Raw genomic sequence first — 22,630 nt, forward strand, 5'->3', positions numbered from 1 at the left:
CCTGATGAGATGACGTGAGATTTTATTCAACCCCCTCCCCCATCCCCCAATCTCACGTGAGATTTTTCAAAATGTGGGTTTCTTATGTAAACGCGTTAGATTGTTATTGTAAAAAGAAAAAAAAAATTGCTTCGTGCGTTTATTTACGACTAGTTAAGACTAGTAATCAATATTGCTGAGAGTTATAAGTGTAATAAAAATTTTACAATACGAGTAGAAGACTTGAATCGTAACTACTGCGATTAAAAAAAGAATATCTACTCTAATTCAGTCCATGGAGAATCATGCGCGGTTTCTAGAGAGACTATTGGGACCAACATGTCCATATGATTTTCAGTAAAATCATGTGCTCCTTCAACTTCCTTCTAATCTAGCCACTCTAAGCCGTTGACGCTTGCGCACAGTAACTCATTAGCTCGTCTTGTGACAATCCGTGAGGGTCGCACTTTGCGGAACATACGCGCTTGCTCAGCTGGTGCAATGTGAGCTGCTCTCCTGTGCTCTGCAGCTCTTGTGATAGATGCGAAGTAAATACCGCATGTACTGCAGCATATTTTCTCTAAATCATCACGTATACTTCGGCAAAGAGATCATAAGGCGTGCTGATAAAGGCATTCAGCGGTTGAATCGGTAGGCGTATTAGAAATGGAGCAAATGACTTTCCGTCATGTTCTTTAAAGTCCGGAATTATCAAACGTCAATCATCCTAAGTGATAGGGTATGGAGGTGGCAGAAAACGGTCGTGAAGAATCATATGCAGATCACTCCGGCGTAGGCTGCTAAAAAAAATTAAAAACAATTTCCCTTTGTAACTCTTAATAAAAATTTTTTGACATTCGCGCTCGTTAAAAAACTAAAAAAAAAAAAAAATAGGCACGCATAAAAATTTGATATGAATCAACTGCAATGTACCTGGAGTAAATATTGACTCTCTCTAAACAAATAAGGTTGGAACCTGTCCGTGTGTCGCTGCCACTCAGCTCGTACGCTCTTGTTCATCGAGTCGCGCGTTCGGCTGATAGTGGCACGAAAACAAACGACGCGCTACACTGCACCGTAAATTCAGATTAAATGGAGCTATTTGGTATAAAACAAATATGGTGGTTTGACAGTAGTAATGTATAACGTCGAAGTATGAATGAAATTATTTTCTTTCGAATGAATTAGTGAATGATCATAATCATACTACGATTACGCTTAAGATTAAATCTTAAGCATGTACAATCTGGATAATGGACCAAAATAGTATAATTTTTTTTTGTTTCAATCAGAAAAAAAATTGCGTAATATTTGCCGAGACCGCCCCTCTCTCCAACGTACGATTAGATGAGATTTGACGTACTTCTCACTAATTTTTGCTTGGTTGCGTTTACGTGAAAGTTTCGAACGACACTAACCTGAGTTAGCACTGGCGTCGTAGCCCTTGAGTGGGACTATTACGCAGCAAGTTACAAGAAAATAACCGTTTCTTTTCTTCTGACACAGACTGTAGGTAGTGTAAACTAGGCACAAGACGACTTGTTAGGGCATCAGAAGACAGAAAAAATGAGAAGCATTCACACGATAGTCGGTGTTACGTCACCGGTACAACTCGGATTTATATCTTTGCAGTCGCGTTTCCTAAACATGTAAGGGGAATATTTATGCTGTTACAACAACAACAGAAAAACGCTGGGAGTACTAATTTCCCAATCTACTTATTCGAGTCATTGCATAATCTGTAAAATTTATAGAATTTGCCTCGTTAAATGCATCGTGATTTCTTGTCTTCAGCTTTCAGCTGACTCCAAGTAAAAAGTCGACTTGACTTACCACATCATTTGTAGCAAAATCAAGCGATTTAACGTCATTACATATTCATATTCGTATCGATATAATAAAGCATTAATGGATTTTGTTGAGTTGAGTTGATTGCATTCTGGTAGGTGACTGACTGCCGTGGGACAATCTAAAATCGAAAGCCGTTACTATAATGAATTATTACCTGGCCAATAGCCTTAGTCGTTAGCGCTTTTCCGGTTATAGGTGAACTATTTGCAAATAAATAAAATAAAATAAAATAAATCAATTATTGTAAACAAATCTGAGATTGCTTTGCATTGGCATGCATACATAAATATGAATAGTTTGTAGGCAGACCGCTGACTACCGTAGAAAAAATATGCAATGTGAATGTTGCATGCTGGAACTAACGCTTTCATAATAGGCGTTGAGTGTTGCTAATTTTGGTATGCGAAATCTAACGTAGACCAGAAGGCCACTTCGACATTTTCTAATACTCAAGACTCCATATTCCATCGGCTGGTGTTCCCAACCCATTGGCCTTGATTTGAAATCCTTTTTTTTCACCATTAGTTTGAGTTAAACATTTCTTCGGTTTCAAATCTCCAATATCAGAATAAGAAGTGTGCATCATCATGGTTGTTGTTGTAAAGTGTTGCGGAGTGAATTTGACCATCGATTCAGAAAAAGCGCTGTTTTGACGCGGTAATGTTTGATAAGTATGAATATAATTGTACCAGTATCATCCAGGGCTCTTGATTTGTTGCTGTTGTATCAGCATAAACATCTCCCATATATGTACGGGGGATGCTGCTGGAGTACCACCCCTTAGTCGGATAACGTTCCGGTAACGTAGAACCGACTGTTGTGCTCGTCTGCGATGCTTGACAGTTGACCTCCGCTATCGAATTCTTAAGGGTGTTTAATGTGTCTGGGTATATATCCTTTATGGTCTGTCGAAAATTTCTCTAAGTCCCGATTTACACTCAGAGTCATCTGGAAGGGAGACACTGGAAATTTTCTTTTGATGTTTCATTCGCGGCCATACGAGCAACATTTTTTCGGAACATTCGTTGATTTTGACGTTTACTTCTTTAAGTTTGATAATATGAATAAAATCCCTATCCGTTTCCCGTCCGTTCTACTCCCACGAACAAAATGTTTCCCTGTGTAAATCGGGACTAAGTCGAGGCGGCCGTTACTAGGCTCAAATAGATACCTTGTAATGAAAATATCTCGAATACTGATCTGGCTTTCTAACAACTGCTCGCTGGAGGGGATGTTTCCAAAATATTAGTTTGGGGAAAAAGAAATCCATTTTCTCGGTAGATGACTGTAGTGATCGATATCTTTTGTTGTTTTTGTTTGTTCTACGCAGTTGTGAGTTACAGGGAGTTAACAATTGAAGCCAACAAAGAGAAAACTCGGTACATTTTACAGTTTTTCCTTGATAAAGGCGAAAATGCAAGAAAGGCAGCTGAAATTGTGAATGGTGTTTATGGTGCCGAGTAACAGCAAATTACGTGCAATTTTGGTTTCGTCGATTCCGTTCAGGCAGGCCAGTCGTCAAATCACAGAAATAATCGTGGTTGACCGGCTTTTTAGTAGTCGTAGCATCGCCCAGAAGCTAAGGATCGACCCATAAAACAGTTTTAAACCATTTGCGCGAAGCTGGATTCAAAAAGAAGCTCGATTTTTGGGTGCCGCACCAATTAACACCAAAAAACATGATGGATCAAATGTCCTTCGGCGAAGCCTTGGCCAAACGGAATGAAAGCGATCCATTTCTTAAACGGATGGTGACTGGGGATGAGAAATGGGTTACATACAGCAATATTGTGGGAAAAGGATAGTGGGTAAAGCGGGATGAAAGCATTCAAACGGTGGTCAAACCAGGACTAAGGCCAGGAAAGTTCTACTGTGTATTTGGTGGGACTTGAAAGGATTGATCAATTGTGAGTTGCTTCCATATCTCAAACACTAAATTAAGACCTCTACTGTCAACAACTGGTCCGTTTGAAACTAGCAAATTGACCAGAAACGGTCAGTCTAAACCTAGTGCTTTATGAGGTAAGGTGTTTTTTCTCGTGTTTTTGATTTCAGTAAAGTCTCTGCGCTCGGGTCGCAGAAGTGAATGCCTGAGCATTTGACTTTGCAGTCGGCTATGAACGTTGAGAATGCCTTTAATTGCCATTTTCAGTTTATTTATTGAGGTGTTCAAAACTTTCGAAGTTATGCACTCCCAGTAAGCATTGACTTGGTGGTCTGCCATTGCATTGTCTCAGTGCAGTTTTGATCGTACTTACTGTTATTTTATGTGTGCAAGGAAAGGCTCTGAGCTTGACATTCAGCGAGTGGTAGAGGACATAAGCATTCCTGAGCGAGGACAATGCTATTCACTTGAGCGTAATCTCGGAAACCAATAGAAGATGGTCTCTTTACTACTAACTCCAGGATCTTCAAAGGGCTCTGGCCAAAACTGAATCTTAAAAGCACAAAATGTCTGCTTGGGTTCAACAGATCAACTACCAGCGTCCTTACAGGTGTTATAACGGGTCCTTAACCAATTGAATGGGGGTACCTGACAATCGCTTCTGCAGGAGCTGAGGAGATAAAGAAGAAATTAATGCAACACCTCCTCTGTGAATGCCGTGCACTTCTTTGAAGAGCTGGGAAATTTGCAGAATGTCTCGTTACCTTCTTAAGAAGATCTAAGCGGTTTAAGCAACTTAGTTAGGGGATGAAAATCAAATAGAGGTATAACAATGGACCTTAGTGCCGCCGAGTGTTTTGAATTTAGACAAGCAACTTGGCTAATCTAACCTCAGCTACTGTTACTGCCGTTTTAGCGGCAACTTTTCTGGTCTCAAACTTCAACCACAGGCCGGCGAACCTCGTGATGTTAACATCAAATCAATATCAAATATATGCAGTTTTACTTCCAGTTTCATTTGAGTAAATGCCAGCTGCTTCTAACAACTACAGATATTTTTATTTCTATTTTATTTTTTTGCCAAGCCGTTCTCTTGACACTTTTTTTACCATTTTTTCATTTCATCGCGCCAAATTTGAAGGCAATTGTAAATTTTTCAACAACTATTTTATCGTAAGTCTCTACGCTATTAAATAATTCGTGCATTTAAACTTGTAAACAAAGCAGCGACGGATTTGTGGTGTCGTTTTCCGTCAAACCATTTATAGTAAACACTGCTTTTGTATGTATGTGCATATGTAAATACATACAAGCAATAATGTATCGGGTGTTTTTTTAAGAGCCTTAGAACTTAAAATGATAAAACAAACAAGAAATATTTTTGGAATGCATTTTTTTATCATAAACTGGTAGACAATTTCATGGCATTTTTTTGAATTTGATAGCCGGCATATGTCCACCGCGGCTACGAGTTACATGGTTCATTCGATCAGTCTAACAAATCGATTGTGAATCGCGTTCTATGGCAAGTTGCTCAGTCTTGTTGGAACCAAATTTCGTCATATTTTGCTTTTTTATTTCCGCAAAGGGAAAACCGCATCGCAAGCCCATAAAAAGTTATGTGCTGTTTATGGTGACGAAGCCTTAAAAGAACGGCAGTGTCAAAATTGGTTTGCCAAATTTCGTTCACTCAAAGATGAAAAACGCTCTGGTCATCCAGTTGAAGTTGATGATGTCCTAATCAAAGCAATACTCGATTCGGATCGTCCCGGTACAATACGTGAGATTGCAGAGAAACTTCATGTATCACATGCAAGCATTGAAATCACTTAAAACAACAACAAACTTGATACACGGGTCTCTCACGAACTGAAAGAAACGCATTAACAGCTGCGATTGGCTAAAGAAACATAATGAAAATGATACATTTTTAAACGACTGATAACTTGCGATGGAAAATGGGTTGTTTACAACAATATCAAGCGAAAAAGATCGTGGGGCAAGCCAAGTGGACCAATTCAAACAACATCAAAAGCTGACATTCATCAAAAGAAGGTTTTGTTATCAGTTTGGTGGGATTACAAAGGAATTGCCTACTTTGAACTCTTACCACCCAAACGAAGGCTCAATTCTGATGTCTACATTGAACAACTAACGAAATTGAACAATGCAGTTGAAGAAAGCGGCCCGAATTGATAAATCGAAAAAGTATTGCATTCCATCATGACAATGCAAGGCCACACACATCTTTGGCCACTTGCCAAAAATTATTGGAGCTTGGTTGCGATGTTTTGCCACATCCACCATATAGTCCTGATCTTGCACCATCTGATAACTTTTTGTTTCGATCCTTCCAAAACTCCTTGAATGGTAAAAATTTCAACAATGATGATGATGTCAAATTGTACCTGATTCAGTTTTTTGCTAATAAAAACCAGAAGTTTTATGAACGTGGGATTTCTGATGCTGCCTGAATGATATCAAAAGGTCATTGATCAAAATGGGCAATACATTACAGAATAAAGCTAGTTAGTTCCATGAAAAAATTGTCTTTGATTTAAAAAACAAATCCGCAATTAGGTTGCCAACCCAATATTTTTTCCAAAATAAATTTCCATAATTTGGAAGCATTGTCTGACTAGCCAAATCTTACCGAACAGAAATGCCAACATTTCCCATTCTTAGCTGCAAAAACATAGTTATCGTTATCGAGAGTTCGCATGGCGCAAAAAATTACCCGATACATATATGTAAATATATATAATTTAGTATATTTGTACATTGTTTGTGTGGCAGTTTATGGCTCCTAGTTAAACCGGCGTTAACACTTATTCGATATTTTTTATGCTCGTTAATTCATTGTGACTTGCACCTGTAAAGTGTCTGGCTTCCACAACTGTACAAATGTACATAAATACAATACATACATATACATATATAATACATGCATATATACATTGCATCATACATACATACATACATTCATGCATCATTAGATGCCAGACAATCAGATCAATAAAACTAAATATTCCGAAATAATTCAAACTACTGAATGAAAGAATTTACTATAATTTGTAGCCTCCGGTACATCTACTTCGCATTGTTTTTGAGTTAATTTGGGTTTCAGATATACTATTTTTTGTTATGGTGGCACACTCTTCATATGAGCGTGAGTGAAGTTTCATTTCATTCTGTCAATTCATTATTTGTTTACAAGCCCTTTAGTACCGACGTGCCACAGTATTTTCTACAAAGCAAAAAATCAAGTATCGCGCAGTGATGGAATTTATATTTTTGGGAGGTTTAAAAGCTAAGGAAATTTATGAGCGAATGTTGTAAGTATAGGGTTATCTAATAAGAGGTGTTATTTTGATATTCAAAGAAAAATGATATTTTTTAATATAAATGATCGAATGATTTTTTCATTATAAAGAGAAAGGTAGGCTGTTAATAGTGGAAAATAACATCAGGTAAATGACCACCACGATCACGCTTACTGGACAATATCCTTTTGCAATTCGGTTATGGAAAATTTCATGAAAAGGATATTGTCCTGTAAGCGTGGTCGTGGTGGTCATTTGACTGATGTTATTTTCCACTATTAACGGCATACCTTCCTCTTTAAAATGAAATAAACATCCGATCATTTATATTAAAAAATATCATTTTTCTTTGAATATCAAAATAACACCTCTTATTAAAAATCCCTATAGTATTCATTTTTAATATGTTTGTGCATACGCCATATTTAACCCTTCTGTTCTGTTATAAAAAGCTACGCTTGTGTTGTTGGGGTCATATAATTATCCGATATACATATACATGCATATATATTTATTATTGATAAGAGTAGAAAAAGTGTGTGGAAGTGCAATGTGTCATGTGTCATCACATTCTATTTTGCATGATTATTGCATTAAGTGGTTTTAAAAGTTTCAAAGCACTGAAAGGTTTTGCAGCCAATTGAACTGCGACAAATAGCGCATCTTCTTATCTACCCATTTTACATGATTCATGATTCCAATGTTCAATGGATTTACAGTGGCTCACAGCTTATTTCATGCAGGCGAACTACTAAAACTTCGATTGCTGTATTTTGAAAGCTAAAACTTTCTTTGAAAAAATTTAAATATCGAATCATTTATACGCAATTGCCGTATAAAAAAGGTACTCATATATTTTTTTAAGCTTTAAATAAAAAATATGAAAAAAATCACAGAACAGTTCAAAATTTTATGTCACAGCTTATTTCCTGCAGTATTCATTTTTTTTTTAATTTAAGTTAAACTAATGATTTAAAAATGATTCAGCACTTTGTGTGGTATCCTTTGCCTTTATTAACAGCTTTTAACCTTTCTGCCATTGACTCCACCAGCTTTTTCGTTACTTCTGGTCCGATTGTGTTTCACTCCTCCAAAATTACGGTTTTTATCTGATCTCTATTGCTTGTGTGATGCGTGCGGATTTTTGTTTCCAGTAATTACCATAAATTCTCGATGACGTTTATGTCAGGTGATTGAGCCGGTGGTTGCAATAATATGGTATGGACAGTTCCATATGAGCCATGTCTGCACGATTGCCGCCTTATGTTTAGGGTCATTGTCCTGGTAGAAACAGAAATCTTGAGGTATTCGAAGTTCCGCAGCACTTTGGAGTAGATTATCTTTTAGAATATTGAGGTTCGTTGTTGTCGTCCATAATACCCTCGACAAACACTAAATTTCTTACTCCGGCTGCTGACATACATGCCCATACCATTACATTGCCATCACCATGTTTCACAGTCGGTTTTATGTTGCTTTTGTGGAGCTCTGTATAAGGTGACGTAAGACATTCCATCTCAGCCGAATAGGTTGAATTTGGACTCGTCAGAAAATATTACCGTTTTCCAGAAATCAAAATCTTTAATTTCGAGCTCTCTGGCGAATGCAACCCGGCTCAATTGATTTTTTTTTATTTATGAATGGCTGTTTTCATGCTACTCGACGATTAAAGTCCTTTTCACGTAGCACCCGTCGCACTGTTTCGACGCAACATGATTTGCCCACTTCCTGCTGAATCTCGTTTAGCAGTTTTGGAGCCGATAGCATTGGATTTTCTTTTATTTTTCGAACAATTAAACTCTCATCACGTTCGTCAAAAATTTTATTTGGGGCACATCGGCCATTATTTTGCACCCGACGAAGCGTTCAATGATACTTTATACTGTAGCACTACTCAAACAAACTATTTCCGCAATTTTTCGCTACGACTTTCCGCTTTGAAAATGCTTGATAACCAGTTCTCGCTGTTCAATCGTAGTACGTCGGCCCATTTTTATTTATTTTTATATTGTCCACTTGGCGATCACCAACATACTAAAAATTGCATAGAACAATAACTGTGCGCTAGTTACATAAACTAGAAATTTAAAATACCGTTAACCAAGCGACTAGCCGCCACCACAACATAAGCAAGTGCTTGCGTGAAATAAGCTGTGAGCAAAGATCCCGCATTGTGGTTGCATTTCATGCCGTAGTGTGAAAAATCTGAAACTGCATGAAATAATCTGTGAGCCACTGTAAAAGCAAGCTTAAATTTTCCGATTTATTGCAGTCTGAAATACAGTCCGGTTCACTTGAATAGAGGCACTCAGTTTGCCTATATTATTTTTGCATTAAAGTTGGGGAAAAGGGATCGTTTTTTAAGCGTTCATTGTATTTGGTCGAAAACTTCTTAATTCTAATATAATAAAATGGGAAAGCAGAAAGGTTTAACAGATCGCGAAAGAAGACAAATCGATATCTTGACCTTAGAGGGGTTTTCAAATCGCTAAGTTGTCCAAAAGGTTGGTGGAAGTCCAAATGTTGTGGATCTTTACGTAGAGCAAAATGCCTCCTATTGTAAGAACGACAAAGAGAATTGTAAGGGCTTTGACGCTGAAGGAAACCGGTAAAATCCTTAGGAGTACATCGAATTGCACCCTTTCAAAAACAAAAATTACAGAAATGGTAAATGTTGTATCCAGCAAATCCAGCGTTCGAAAGGCTATTCTAAAAGCGCCACATCGGAAGCATAAAAAATTACAACAAAAACAAAATACATTTTTGAATAAGTTTAGCAAAGAACGCCACCTCGAAGCGCGTGAAGGTTGAGACATTACGGCCAACTGCAGCCGGAGGAAACGCACATACGTTCAATAAAATCGAGCTCTAACTTGAGTTTAATAAGAGAACTGGGACTGGATGAGGTACTGTGATGAGTAGAGGGCACTACAGACCATGGAAAGAGGCACTTTCCCCATTAAAGGACTGGAAAGTCTAGGTGCATGCCTTCCCATTAAGGGACCGGATATTCTAGGTGCATGCCCTCAAACCATCGTTCTTAGCTCATTTGCAGCGGTCGTAATCAGAATAAGCAGTTCGAGGCTTTGTTTTATTTTTCATTGGGTAAGGATTTTTACGTGGCGAGTCCCAAACCCGGCGCACAACCAGATATCCTGGGTTGATTTTCCTCCTCAATGTTCGGGAGCTATCAAGGGGATACTTGGTCGAAGCCCGGTGGTTGTGAGTTGCTTAGACTGTATGCAGAAGTATCGTCCTGGCCACTCTCAAGTGAATGACAATCAGGGACTCACCTCACTTGCGTGGACTTCTGCACACGGAATCATCGCAGTGATTACTTTAATGTTCAGAGCGACTGAACTGACATAGTCGTACATATTTCTATCTGTTAAATTTCCGTCGCCGAAGAGCCTTATATAAGGTGCCCCAAAAATAATCATCAATTGTTTTTTTTTAATAACTTTTTTTTGCTAAATAATAAATATGATTGACGTACGACGCCATTTGCAAAAAATATAAGCCTTTTCATAGGGTGATTAATTTTGCGCCACATTGTATAACCAATCGCCCATACATAGGGGTACTTGCTTTGACCACGGAACCATCGCAGTGTTAAATTTCCGTTGTCAAAGAGCCTTATATGATATAAGGCGGCACAAAATTAATCATCCATGTTTTTTTTTTTGAATAATTTTTTTTACTAAATAATAAATATGATTGACGTACGACGCCATTTGCAAAAAATATAAGCTTTTTCATATGGTGATTTATTTTGCGCCACCTTGTATAACCAATCGGGCATACACAGGGGTCCCCTACTTGTGTGCAGAGGACACATGCTTTTGTTTTATAAAAAGCACGCGCTAACTTGACTCAAAATTAGCAATGCTTTAACACCATTAAATCTTGTTAGTAAATATTGTATAAATAAATAAATACTTGTAGTTACCAGTTATTTAAATTTTTTCCTGCATTTATATGTCGTTAGTTTTATTTGTCTTGTAATTGCGTCATTAGTCTTTTATTTTAGTGATTCGTTGTTAGTCATAATTGGCAAATGCTGGCAGTATTTGTGATTGGTCATCACGAAGTTGTGTGTGTGTGTGTGTGTTGTGTGGTGTGACAGGCAATATTGCGAATTAACTTGTTTTGTGCGAATGTGCAATTAAAGCTCTTTTTTATTGTTATCATTTTGCGTATTAATTCCTATTTTATATGAAATTTATACTACAAATAAACATTCCCTTCTTGCTCTTCCTTTCTTTCAGATGCCACCAGACCCAGCTGTAAGTAAATGTTGAACACGTACAACTTTTCATAGATCATCGTAAAAGCGTTGTCCATTAAGCATTAGCATCTTAAATGTCATACATAGAAACTTTCTCCAGGTGTAAGTTCTGTCACAATATTTCCAAAAAGTCGCGTGAATGCTATAACACATGGGCTGAAAAGTCCCGGGCCTAACAAAGAAAGCATGTTTTTCTTGTTCAAAGTTAGCTTTATTCATCAACGTAATTTCTTTAAAGAATAATGCATTCCAGCATTCCAGCACCGCTCTAACATTTCAACACAACTTTTGTAGAACGATTTGTCTTATATATCTCAACTAGCATTTCCCAGTGGGCTTCGCACCACCATACATAAAATGTTTTTTTATATAGCAAGAAATTTTTCATATTAAGTTTTCTTTATAGAACTCGTAAAATGTTTAAACAGTTGAATTAGTTGATTTTTTTCATTCAACATAGTTTCTAAAGATGTCACAATAGCCTTTTCTGTACTTTTTTAAAATTTGATTGTGGTGGTCACCTACATATATACAGGTAAGGTGAAAGAGCCGATAAAAACTTGTAATTAAACTTTGATTATTTAATTTCCATTTCAATTTTTTACGCTAAATAAATTATGCTAAAATAAATAAAGTTAAAAATGCTTTTCCAGTTCCTCCTGGAGCATTCAATTTTTTATTATATTTGCGTCCAAAATCACTTGCAATTCGATAAAAAATTTATGCGAAAGTTGATTGCATCGCAAAATAAAATTGTTTTCTTGAGGGCGAATCATTAATCGATACGAATAAAAATTCATCGCACTGACGGTTTTCGTTGATTTTTGACCTGCAATGCAAAAATTAATTAGCGTATGAAAATTATTTAAAAATCATATTTAAACAAAAATAAAATGTGTATGTACCAGTTGTTGGATTTATCATTGGTATGTTGATATGATAGCCATCGTCCCCTCTCCAAAACAAAATGGGGTATTGCAATGCATCATAACAGCGATGGAGTTCTGAAATACGTTTGTAATTGCTCATTTCTACGATACAAAACAATTTCTCGTGACCGAAACTGTTCACCAACCACAACAATGGCTACTTCATCAATCGTTGGTACATTGAATCGTCTGGCGTGCTCCCCAATTGGTGTTTTATCGGCTTTTATTATGATTTTGTGGCCATCGGTGGGCATCAGATCGAGTGCCACTTTGAACAATTTCACCAATTCATTGTGTTGATGGAACATTGTTTGCAATTCATTCACGATTGATCTTCTCGTATTCGTCGAAATTGCACAGCGCTGATCTAATTCACGATTCTCATCACCAATAAAATATATTTGCAAAAATTGATGGTCACCATCTGGGAATGGTAGCAAAGACCCAGCTCTATGGTATATTTGACCTTGAATCCGTAAAGTTCGAGAAATATATGTAGATAACGGATCTGAATTTTTAAAAACATTTTAACTGGTTGTAGTACATAAGAATGCAATCTCTTAACCTGAAGGCGAGTTCCCAATTGGTCTATATCTGGAGTCCTTAGTTACCCAGCGAAAAGAAAAGTCCTCTTTCATTAGCATTTATCAACAACTTACAATGGATACTCATGTGGTTCAAACACATCCTAGGGTTATCCAGGTCCACGTTTTGGTCTATATCTCGAGACCCTAGTTACGGAGTGGCATTAAAAATACTCTATACTATAGCAATCATCAACAGCTCGCATTTGCTACCCGTATTGTACGAACACATCCTTAAGTTATCGGGGTCCACATTTTGGCCGATATCTCGAGACCCCAGTCACGGAGCGGCATCAAAAATACTCTATACTATAGAATCATCAGCAGCTTCCATTTGCTACCCATACTGTACAAACACATCCTAGGGTTACCCGGGTTCACGTTTTGGCCTATTTCTCGAGACCCTGGTATCCGATTCTTAAAATTTCAAAACACAAACCATCTACTGAATAGTCCAAACAAAGCCTAAAAATTTGGTTTAGATAGGTGAGCCCGTTCTTGAGTTATAAGATTACCAAGGAAATGTAACTTCTTTTTATATATATAGATATATCTCAGTTTCAGCGATAACCTCTTCATTCGAGCGAAATTTTTTTAGATCTACAAACAGCCAGTAGTCGCTGGGAGACAAATCTGGCGAATACGGCGGATGCGCGAACAATTCGAAGCTCATAGTTTTGCCACTGTTTTGATTGACTTGTGACACGGTGCGTTGTCTTGATGAAATAAAATAGTGACAAAACGCGGCACCCACTTTGAACAAAGCTTTCTGATAGTCAAAACCTCTTGTAATATAAAGCCAGGTCGTTCTTTTGATATCTTTACGATGTCAGCTAACTCACGCAACTTCACCTTGCGATAATATAAAACGATTTTGTGGATTTGTTCGACGTTTTCTGGTGTTACCGCCTCAATTGGGGGTCCACTGCGTTGTGCATCATCTCCCCACGGTGTCTCTACGACCATGTTTGAAGTCAGCAAACTATCGTTTTATTGTTGCTTCTGATGGAGCGGAGTCCTCATAACAATTTTCAAGCCATTGCTTCGCTCGAACGGTATTTTTCGCCATCAAGCACTAATGAATAGAGTATCATGAAATTTTAATCAGCTGACTGATGTCTAGTGCCATTAATGTGTTAGGTCCGGGACTTTTCAGCCCATGTGTTATTCTTGGGCCGACTCGACTTGAGTTATGAGCGATAATGTGCTAACTCATTTCACATCTCGGTTTACGGAAAATGAACGAGTCTCTCGATTATTGCACTCAAAAATTTTCTTAAGCTTCAAATTTCAAACTGTGATTGGCATAGGGAAAGTGGGCGATAGCGGCAGTGATATCTGAACTTTTGGGTGAGCTCCTTTACATGTTTCTTTATTGGAGCTTTATAGCTCATAAGGTTTGTTAGCGCACAGCATTATGGACTAAGAGTTGCTTTCAGAACCGTCTCTGACGACGCGATTTGGGTTAACGCCGGAAAACTCCCTATGGATATACATGCACGAGAAATGAGTAATCTCTATGACAGGCAGGGAGCAAAGCCAACAACGGAGAAAAAAGCTACAGAACGGCTTCAATCCCTAGAAGAATGATAACATAGATTCGATCTATCAGTCAACGAGTGTTGACTCATGTGACTTATACCTGAAATTGCATCATGGGTGATCAGGAAACACGGCGTCGTTGATTTTTATTTCACGCAGTTTATCAGCGGGCACGGATGCTTTCGGTCGTGTCTCCGCCGTTTTAAGCTCGCAAGACAACCCCTACTGCTCACACTGCTCCAACACGATCGAATGCCATCTTCCAATGTGACCGTTTTCGAGAGGAGCGTCAAACACTGGAGGTGCTACTTGGACACCCGTTGCAGGTGAACAATCTGATAACAGCATGTGTTAAGACAGATTCAGAAAAATAATGCAATTTGACTCACGCTGACGCAAACAAATCGGATATGGCATTCTTCCGATGTTCCTTTTGCTTCAAAAAGCGGAGCAATTGGGAGTATAGATGATATAAAACCTCCCATTCCCATGGCAGCTGGTTCTACGTTACCGGAATGACTCGCGTTTTTTCCGACCAATGGCTGCCGCCCCAGTTAACTAGCCCTGTCTAGTGAACAGTATATAAAATATGTCAAAAGGAGAGGACGCAGGAACCAATTATGGTTGGCGCAGATAGAGACATAAGAAGACGGGCCCATAGCAGGAAGCTGGCTACAAATATGTTGGACCCAGACGTGGATGAATAGAAGTGGTCCACTTCATGGATGCTGTTCTGGGCCCGCTCGAAGTAATACAGTAGTTCCGGAAAGGGAGTCTCCCCACTCAACACAGTAGACAACGGTTGCTGTAAGTCCGAAGACATTTTGAGCCGTACCTCTCCCACCAAAAAAAAAAACGAACAAGCGCACATCAGCCTTGTGACTCGTTGAAACTTTGGATGAGTCTTTCTCTTTTAAACTCTGGCTGTAGAAATTTATCGAAGTGGTCATTAGTGAGTTGATGATAAGCAGTGTGTCCGAAATGGGTTCCTCTTAATAATACCATATCTCAACAATCACTTTTGTGATTTTCGAAAAATTTATTATTTACGAAAGAAAATTTAATGGAAATTATGGTAATTTTAATTTGGTTTCAAAAACTTATTTTGAAGTGTATATAGTTAGGCAGGTGAAATCGTTAAAGTATCACTCTGGCACTCCCCAAGTAGCACTAAAGCGCCGTTTTGATACCATTATGAGACCCCCAACAGGCAGATATCTACAACCAGTCAGAGCTGTTGGATGTAATGAAGACGGCTGTTGGAATTTAAGTAGAAGCACAGTCCCAGGTTGTCGAAGAAAGGAGCACCCAGTGAGCTTAATCGTCTGGCTGCTCAACCCGGTCATTTACAGAGAAAGTGCTTAATAGTCTTCTTCTCTGAAAGGCCCCACAGCTTCTGCGATGGGGTTTAAATGGTAATCCTAGCTTTTCCGCGTGTGTGCCGATCGACCAATGGCCGGTAAACACTGCTACGAGTTATGAAATTGAATGGTGTGGGGGGACTCCAGGACTTTCTGAGTACTCCGTCTATTGTACTGGGGACAAAGGACTTTCGAAATATGATAGCACATGGAGAAATGGAGCTCTATCTTCTCTGCGCTTTCCTGAGAAATCAGTTATGCCATCCCCCTTTAACAACAGTCAGGGAGATGCCGATGACCGGTTGGGAGACTACCTCTGAGATCAATTCAGTCGACCCCTTCCTGGCAAGCTCATCAGTAATTTCATCTCCTTCTATGTTCCTATGTCCTGGAACCCAGATCAGAGAAATGTTACCTGCACACCCAAGAGATTTGATCTCCTTACAGGAGTTGACTTGTTTGGATCTGCACCATGGCGTTGTTAGAGTAGAAAGCAATGCTGGCCTTTTTTACCCGATTATAAATGTGTAGCTTCCAATGGAGTTTGGAGTCAAGTATCGCTCCAATATACCTAACTTCCGATGAAAGCTGGAGAACGTGATTGTTTAATTTAGGAAGTCTAATGTGTGGATGTTTGAAGTGTAAAAGTTTTGACTTTTTCTGGAATGCCTCCCATTACCGCCTTAACTTTAGTTGATTTGATGATTGATTTGTTTTTGTATAATAAAGGGTTTTCCAATAAGAGGTGTTATTCCCGTAAAAGATCAATGGTTTCGTTGTTTGTGTGGCACGTAGTGCCTTTAAAATAAACGTTGTCCAGATCAATACCATCCAATCGTTAATCATCTCTCGATAGCGCAATCCATTAACCGTAACTGTTGCTCCAGCTTCATTTTCGAAAACGTAAGGTCCAATGACTCCGCCGGACCATAAACCGCACCAAACAGTCACACGTTGAGGATAGAGAGGCTTTTCAACAATAACTCTTGGATTTTCTGAGCCCAGATCCGACAATTTTACTTGTTAACGAAGCCACCGAGGTGGAAATGGGCCTCATCACTCAAGATGATTTTTCGATGGAATTCCGGATCATTTTCATGCATTTCAACGACCCAATCAGCAAAGACACGACGTTGTTGATGATCGGCCGGCATGAGTTCTTGTGTTAATTGGACTTTATAAGCCTTAAGACCCAAATCTTTATGCAAAATACGTGCAATGGCGTTTGTGTAATGCCTAATTCCAAAGAACGACGAGGAATGGACAAACCTGGGTTTTCTTCAACACTTTCAGCTAAACAGCAATCATTTTCGGTTGTTTTTGAGCGACGTGCACAGGTTTTATTCTTCACATCACTAACTTGTCCCAAAACCTCGCATTTTTTCACCAATTTCTGTATTGCGGCAAGATGCTTCACGATGACCCAAAAATGTTCGAGTTTTACGAACCGTCTCTGCCGAATTTTCACCATTTTTATAGTGAATTTTAATAATTTCAATGCGTTGTTTAAGCGTGTATCGTTCGATTTTTATTAATGGCGTAGTTTCTACTTGTCAAATATCAAAAACTGACAGCTTCAAAAGTGACATCTATCGAAATAGCGGGCTAATCAAAATAACACCTGTTATTGGAAAACCCTTTATTTTAAATGTTTGTGAAAACGTAATATATCTGTACGTTTCCCTGTGACATCTTTTTGTTTTTGTTTTGTCGCTACAACTAGCAAGTGCAGCACTCCTGTGACATCTACTGTATGTAAAATTGTGACAGAACTTACTGCTGGCCTAAGTATGTATTTTATGTAGCTTCGATTTGTTTGTGTTTCTGTGTATCGGTGCAAGGGCTTTTAAGGCGAACAAAATTATATCTGTGAACTTCCAGTTAATTTAAAATTTTTTAATCCCGTAAAATTTCTTATGTTTGCCTTACCGCAGCCGAAGCTTGTCAAAATTTTTGCACAATTGAATATTTGTCCATGGTTTTTCTACTTTTTCACCCATTCATACGCACTTACACGCATACAAACGCGCTTGAGAGCTTCAATTATAAACTAACAAATAAATCGCGTATTTTATGTAACGCCTAACGAACATACATACATACATACATACATAAATACATAGATGCATACATCCATACATTTAAGTTATCCACACCACCTAATCCGACATTCGCTTTTTGCGATAATTTTTATTAATTTAATATCGATTTTTTTACTTTTATTATTTTACGTTAATTATTATATGTTTTTGGTTCCCCAAGGGGCAGATGTACTTTCTGCATTTAGAAACTATCAAACTACTAGGCTTGATGGCTCGCGGCCCCGTGGCGCCTGTAAGTTTTTTGCCAACACTTTTTTTCGCTCATCCGAAAGTACAAATCAATCAAAACAACCACAAAAGCAATTCGATAATTCAAAATTTTTAAAAGGAAAAGGATTTCCTACGCATTCAGTTTAACACCCGCACATTGTGTTTAGAAGTTTACGGCGGCGCTACTAATGAATATTCATTGCCATTTCATAGGTGGTTAGGTTAATGCTATGCAAAAAATAAAATAAAAAATAAACAGCAGTAAATCAATAATAATTTAATAATTTTGTTTTTTTCGCTCTCTTTCTTTTGCTATATTTCTTCTCTTTCACTTCGCATACGTATTTACGTATTTATCTTTACTCTTTCCTCTACGCGCGTATGGCTTCGAAAAACTGTAGTGAAATGCACTTTCAACGAGGCTGGCGCCAAGGAGCACATCATAAATGTTCTAATGGAGTTCGTGCTGGGTGATAATCCGAAAATCGTGCTTGACAAACTGCAACAGGAGGGCACTACCGCCGCTGTGTGCGGCAAGGTGTTCAAAAATGGCGAACCCACATACAGTTGCCGGGAGTGCGGCATGGATCCCACTTGTGTGTTGTGTGTGAATTGTTTCAAACAGTCTGCGCATCGTTACCACAAGTACAAGATGTCGACTTCGGGTGGTGGTGGTTGCTGTGATTGTGGCGATGAGGAGGCATGGAAGAAGGATCACTATTGCGAGGAGCACTTGGTAAGTTGAAGTCATTGTCAGTGGGGGAACAACAACTGGGTGGTTTTTGTAAATTTATATTACTAAGAAAAAAGTATAATCTAAGTGTAGTCGGGTGTCTCGCCAAAGAAAGTTGCGGTTTTTTCGCAGAACTCCTAAAGTTTATTTATTTTAAGATTTACGTGAGCTATACCGATTTGAAAGTATTTGCAAAAATCGAGTTTCTTCTTATAAATAAAATTAGTTTTTAAAAATATGTTTTTTTAAATCAGATAAAAGAAGAGTTTAAACTTAAACAAGAAAGACTGAAACCAAGGCGAATCTATTAAATATGGTGTTTTTTTTTCTTTCGCTGTGTCCATGTTGCTGTCAGCGCAGAATAAAACAAGGCGAATTATTTTTTTTGGTTTCTACTTCGCCAATACCTTGCCGCACAGAGCGGCCGATTCCCGAAAAGCTGGCCAAAACTAAAAAAATTAAGTAATTGATTCAAAATTTCTTACTCGGGGGTTGTCGGGGTCGCTGATTACGAATTTGATCTTAAAATTTTGAAAATCCACCCCCTTCCACCCCTATTGGCCACCCCCTCACGTGAAATAGCGTATATTCATATCATTCAGAACATAATCAAGATGCATGTAAATTTTTATGTTTTCGGGGTCGCAAGGTAGCAAGTGGTAGCAGCTGAATCTTGTTTTATTCAGTAACCATTACTTTTTTGAGTAACTTTTAATAGGTTTCAAAGCAGCATATGACGGCGTTGTATTACTATACAGTTTGAAAACTCAAATTTTATAAAAAAAATTGCAAAAAATGTATCTACGTATTGCTGCAGCTAAAAATTTTGTGTCGAGGTATTCATATGTACTAAAGATTTCTCGTATTTTACTAACCTTCCGAAGATGATTCCATTTGGTTTTGTTCAATTTACTCCATTACAAAATCTTTCAAATGTGTACAACTTTCACTATTCATCGACAGTAATACGATGCTCAAACGAAGGCCACGTTGCGACTGAAGATACAGAGGATACTTAGGGTACAGGACGTTGCTATGAACGGTTTTCACTACTCAAGGCATTACTGTAGCCAACCCAAAGACAAAAAAACTCTATCTAGAAACTTTTTTTTTCGACTTTTGGCCAGCTTTTTGGGAATCGGCCGCACTGTGTGCCGTGACAATCAATCGTTCAAAACATTGTTGTTGGTCTAGTGCCACCATCTTCAATAAATGTGGCTTGACTGAAATTGACTGAAAAATGATTGCGTATTTGGTGGCCCAGAACAATCAACAGCTCTCTATTGTTTGGGTGAATTTTAAGCAGGTAGTGAAAGTTAAGCAGAAGAAGTAGAGGTGGATCCCACAGAAATATGCAGGCAAGCACTCGATTAGTACCCGCAAGGCAGTAGAAAAAAAGGACGCCTTAGGTGCATTTGGAAGAGAACTCTCGAAAAAGAACTTAAGGCCGCAGGGAAATTTTGAAAAGAAGTCAAAGTCATTTCGAAGTATCGTGACTGTTGGAAGCATTTTATAGAGACCCTATGTCTCATCAGGGAGGACAGGAATTGGTACTAGTGAGGCTCATTTTTTAACCAAGTTTTGTGTTTTTGCATATTTAGAGAGGCTATCACTTCCGTAATTTTGTGTCAAAATTTCAAGCAAATCTGAGGAAAACTTAAATCGAGTTTTCCTTATAAATAAAATTAGTCTTTAAAAATTTTTTTTTTCAAAAATTCACCTTAGTTAAAAAAAAGTTTAAGCTCAAAAGAAAAAAACCGAAACTGACTTAAAGAATTTAGTCAGAGGCCACTTGGTATTGGTGATGTGCTAGGCTCACTTGACTGATTTTTTTTTTTTTAATTTTTGATTTTTTTTTGCATATTCAGAAAAATATTTAATCATTCATAATCAGAATGAGATTTTTGGTGATCCTTTCAATTCTGTCCAGCTGACGTAAATCTGAGTACCTTTTCGAAATATTTTGGCGGAAGTATTAAAATTTGAGTTTTTGTTTCTGAATTTTCTACAAACTTTGGCGCTTTGAGCTATATGGCTTTTGAGGAATGCATTATACTTTTATAAAAACAAGAAATTAAATAAAAAAAACCAAGAAATTAAATACAAAAAAAACCAAAATGTTAAAACTTGGAAATACGTCGCGCTCCTATTATTTTGCGCTCAGCTGTTTGTAAAGGGTATTTCAAAAGGCGCGCGTAGATGCTTTTTGAATCTTCCGTTGGGCACCCGGATTAGCATTTACAGGTATATATTTTTAATTTCTTACCTTTTTCATAGGTTTTGGCATGCATTGAGTTACCTACAGAAGCAAAAATAATCGCTGAAAATATTTTAGTTTGTGAAAAAAGGATTTTTTTGTTTCGAAGGTTTAATAAAACTGTAAAGCGGAGGGTTAAAATAAATCATATAAACATTTAGATTCTCTCAGGTTTCACTATTTGTATGTAAAATACGGCTTTTAACAATTCTATATATGAAAAATTACATCATTTACATCTGCCGTTAAAATCCGCCAGCAAGATTCTCAACAGAAGGTCCACATTTCGGTCTGCCAGTCGTTTTTCTATCCTCGACAGAACCAGTTTTCTGAAATTTTTTCACCAACCCATGAATTGTCGACTCATTCGAACGATTATTTCCACCAAAAAATCACGAATTTTCGATATGTTAATCGATCTTACAGGATCATTTTCATAATAAGTTTCAATAATTTTAACGCGTTGTTTTATCATTTTTTTTGTATCCGATGCAGGAATCTTACATAGATACCGCCAATATCAGCCTACACGGCATGCACGATTCATACTGCTAGCTAAAGGTACACCCTATTTGGGACCACGCACAGTCAGTATTATTTTACTAAGCTGGGCTTGCGAAGCAGTACACCTAAGTTCTAAACCCTTAACTTTAATACTAAATCCTGGACCATTTATGTCTCTTCATATAAAAATTGGTCTACTCTCCATTGTTTGGTTGTCTTCTTTCTGTGCTGCGCTGCCATTATTTCTACCGCATTTGCGGAGCAGTTTTTCATTTGGAAAAGAAGACATATTTCGTATTTTCACTGCAACTACCGCTGAACAAGCACTCCATTGCGTCATCCTGACCAAATCTATGATGGCACTCTCTGTCCGTCAGGAATTGTGTCAAGTAGAATTCAGTTTCGCCATGTCTTCGATCGACCCATGTCTGAACCGATAAGTCTGTGTGCCCACCTCCCTTTTGTTGCTAAGTCCCAGCGATTTTGCCACTCATCTATGCTCCTCTGTCTTTCTTCTTTGCGCGCGTCAGCCGTAAGTCGTCTATTTAGACTTTTATTGTAGCTTTGTCATATATTCTGCCCAGTTCGCAAGCCACCATGTCCGGCGTCATAATGCCCGATATGACACTCACTGCTTCATATGAGACCGTTCTAAAAGCACAGGCAACTCGAATGGCGCTTTCCCTCGAAACTATTTTCATCTTCTTGGAGTAGAATTTCTGTATCAGAGCTTTTCCCCATATGGGTGCTGCATACATAAGTGAGGACTGGCTAACTTTAGGCAGGAGCGCTCTTCTGGTTGTTCTATCGTGTGAAATTATGTATCGGACAAATGTCAAAGATGACATAAAGAAATGTACCGTCTAGGAATTATTCACTACTGACATCTAGGCGTCACTTAAAAAGATCCTTTATATATGAAACATTTGAGATTAGGTTAGGTTAGGTGTTTGTGGCCGTCAGTTTAGAATAGCCAACTCACTTAGGCCATTAGACACTTAGGCCCGTTGTGGCACCACGGTGGAACACGGGAACCTCAGTATTTATTCATTAAACAACTATTTAGACGCTCTTATGAAACG

The 22,630-nt window shown here is 38.1% G+C and overlaps 1 protein-coding gene across 8 annotated transcripts in view; it reads left to right on the forward strand.

Moving 5' to 3' along the window:
• The window catches only part of LOC128857036 (E3 ubiquitin-protein ligase UBR1), a 38,487-nt gene that overhangs the window by 6,522 nt on the left and 9,335 nt on the right, over positions 1-22,630 (forward strand). For 7 of the 8 annotated variants that reach the window (XM_054092558.1, XM_054092557.1, XM_054092560.1 and 4 more), the window contains exons 3-5: positions 11,307-11,324; positions 18,005-18,076; positions 18,456-18,790. In XM_054092558.1, the coding sequence (XP_053948533.1) occupies positions 11,307-11,324; positions 18,005-18,076; positions 18,456-18,790 (425 nt within the window). The remainder of the gene's footprint in view (positions 1-11,306; positions 11,325-18,004; positions 18,077-18,455; positions 18,791-22,630) is intronic. The other variant, XM_054092565.1, reaches the window with a different exon arrangement.

This window comes from Anastrepha ludens, chromosome 3 (assembly GCF_028408465.1).
Source record: "Anastrepha ludens isolate Willacy chromosome 3, idAnaLude1.1, whole genome shotgun sequence".
NCBI lineage: Eukaryota > Metazoa > Arthropoda > Insecta > Diptera > Tephritidae > Anastrepha > Anastrepha ludens.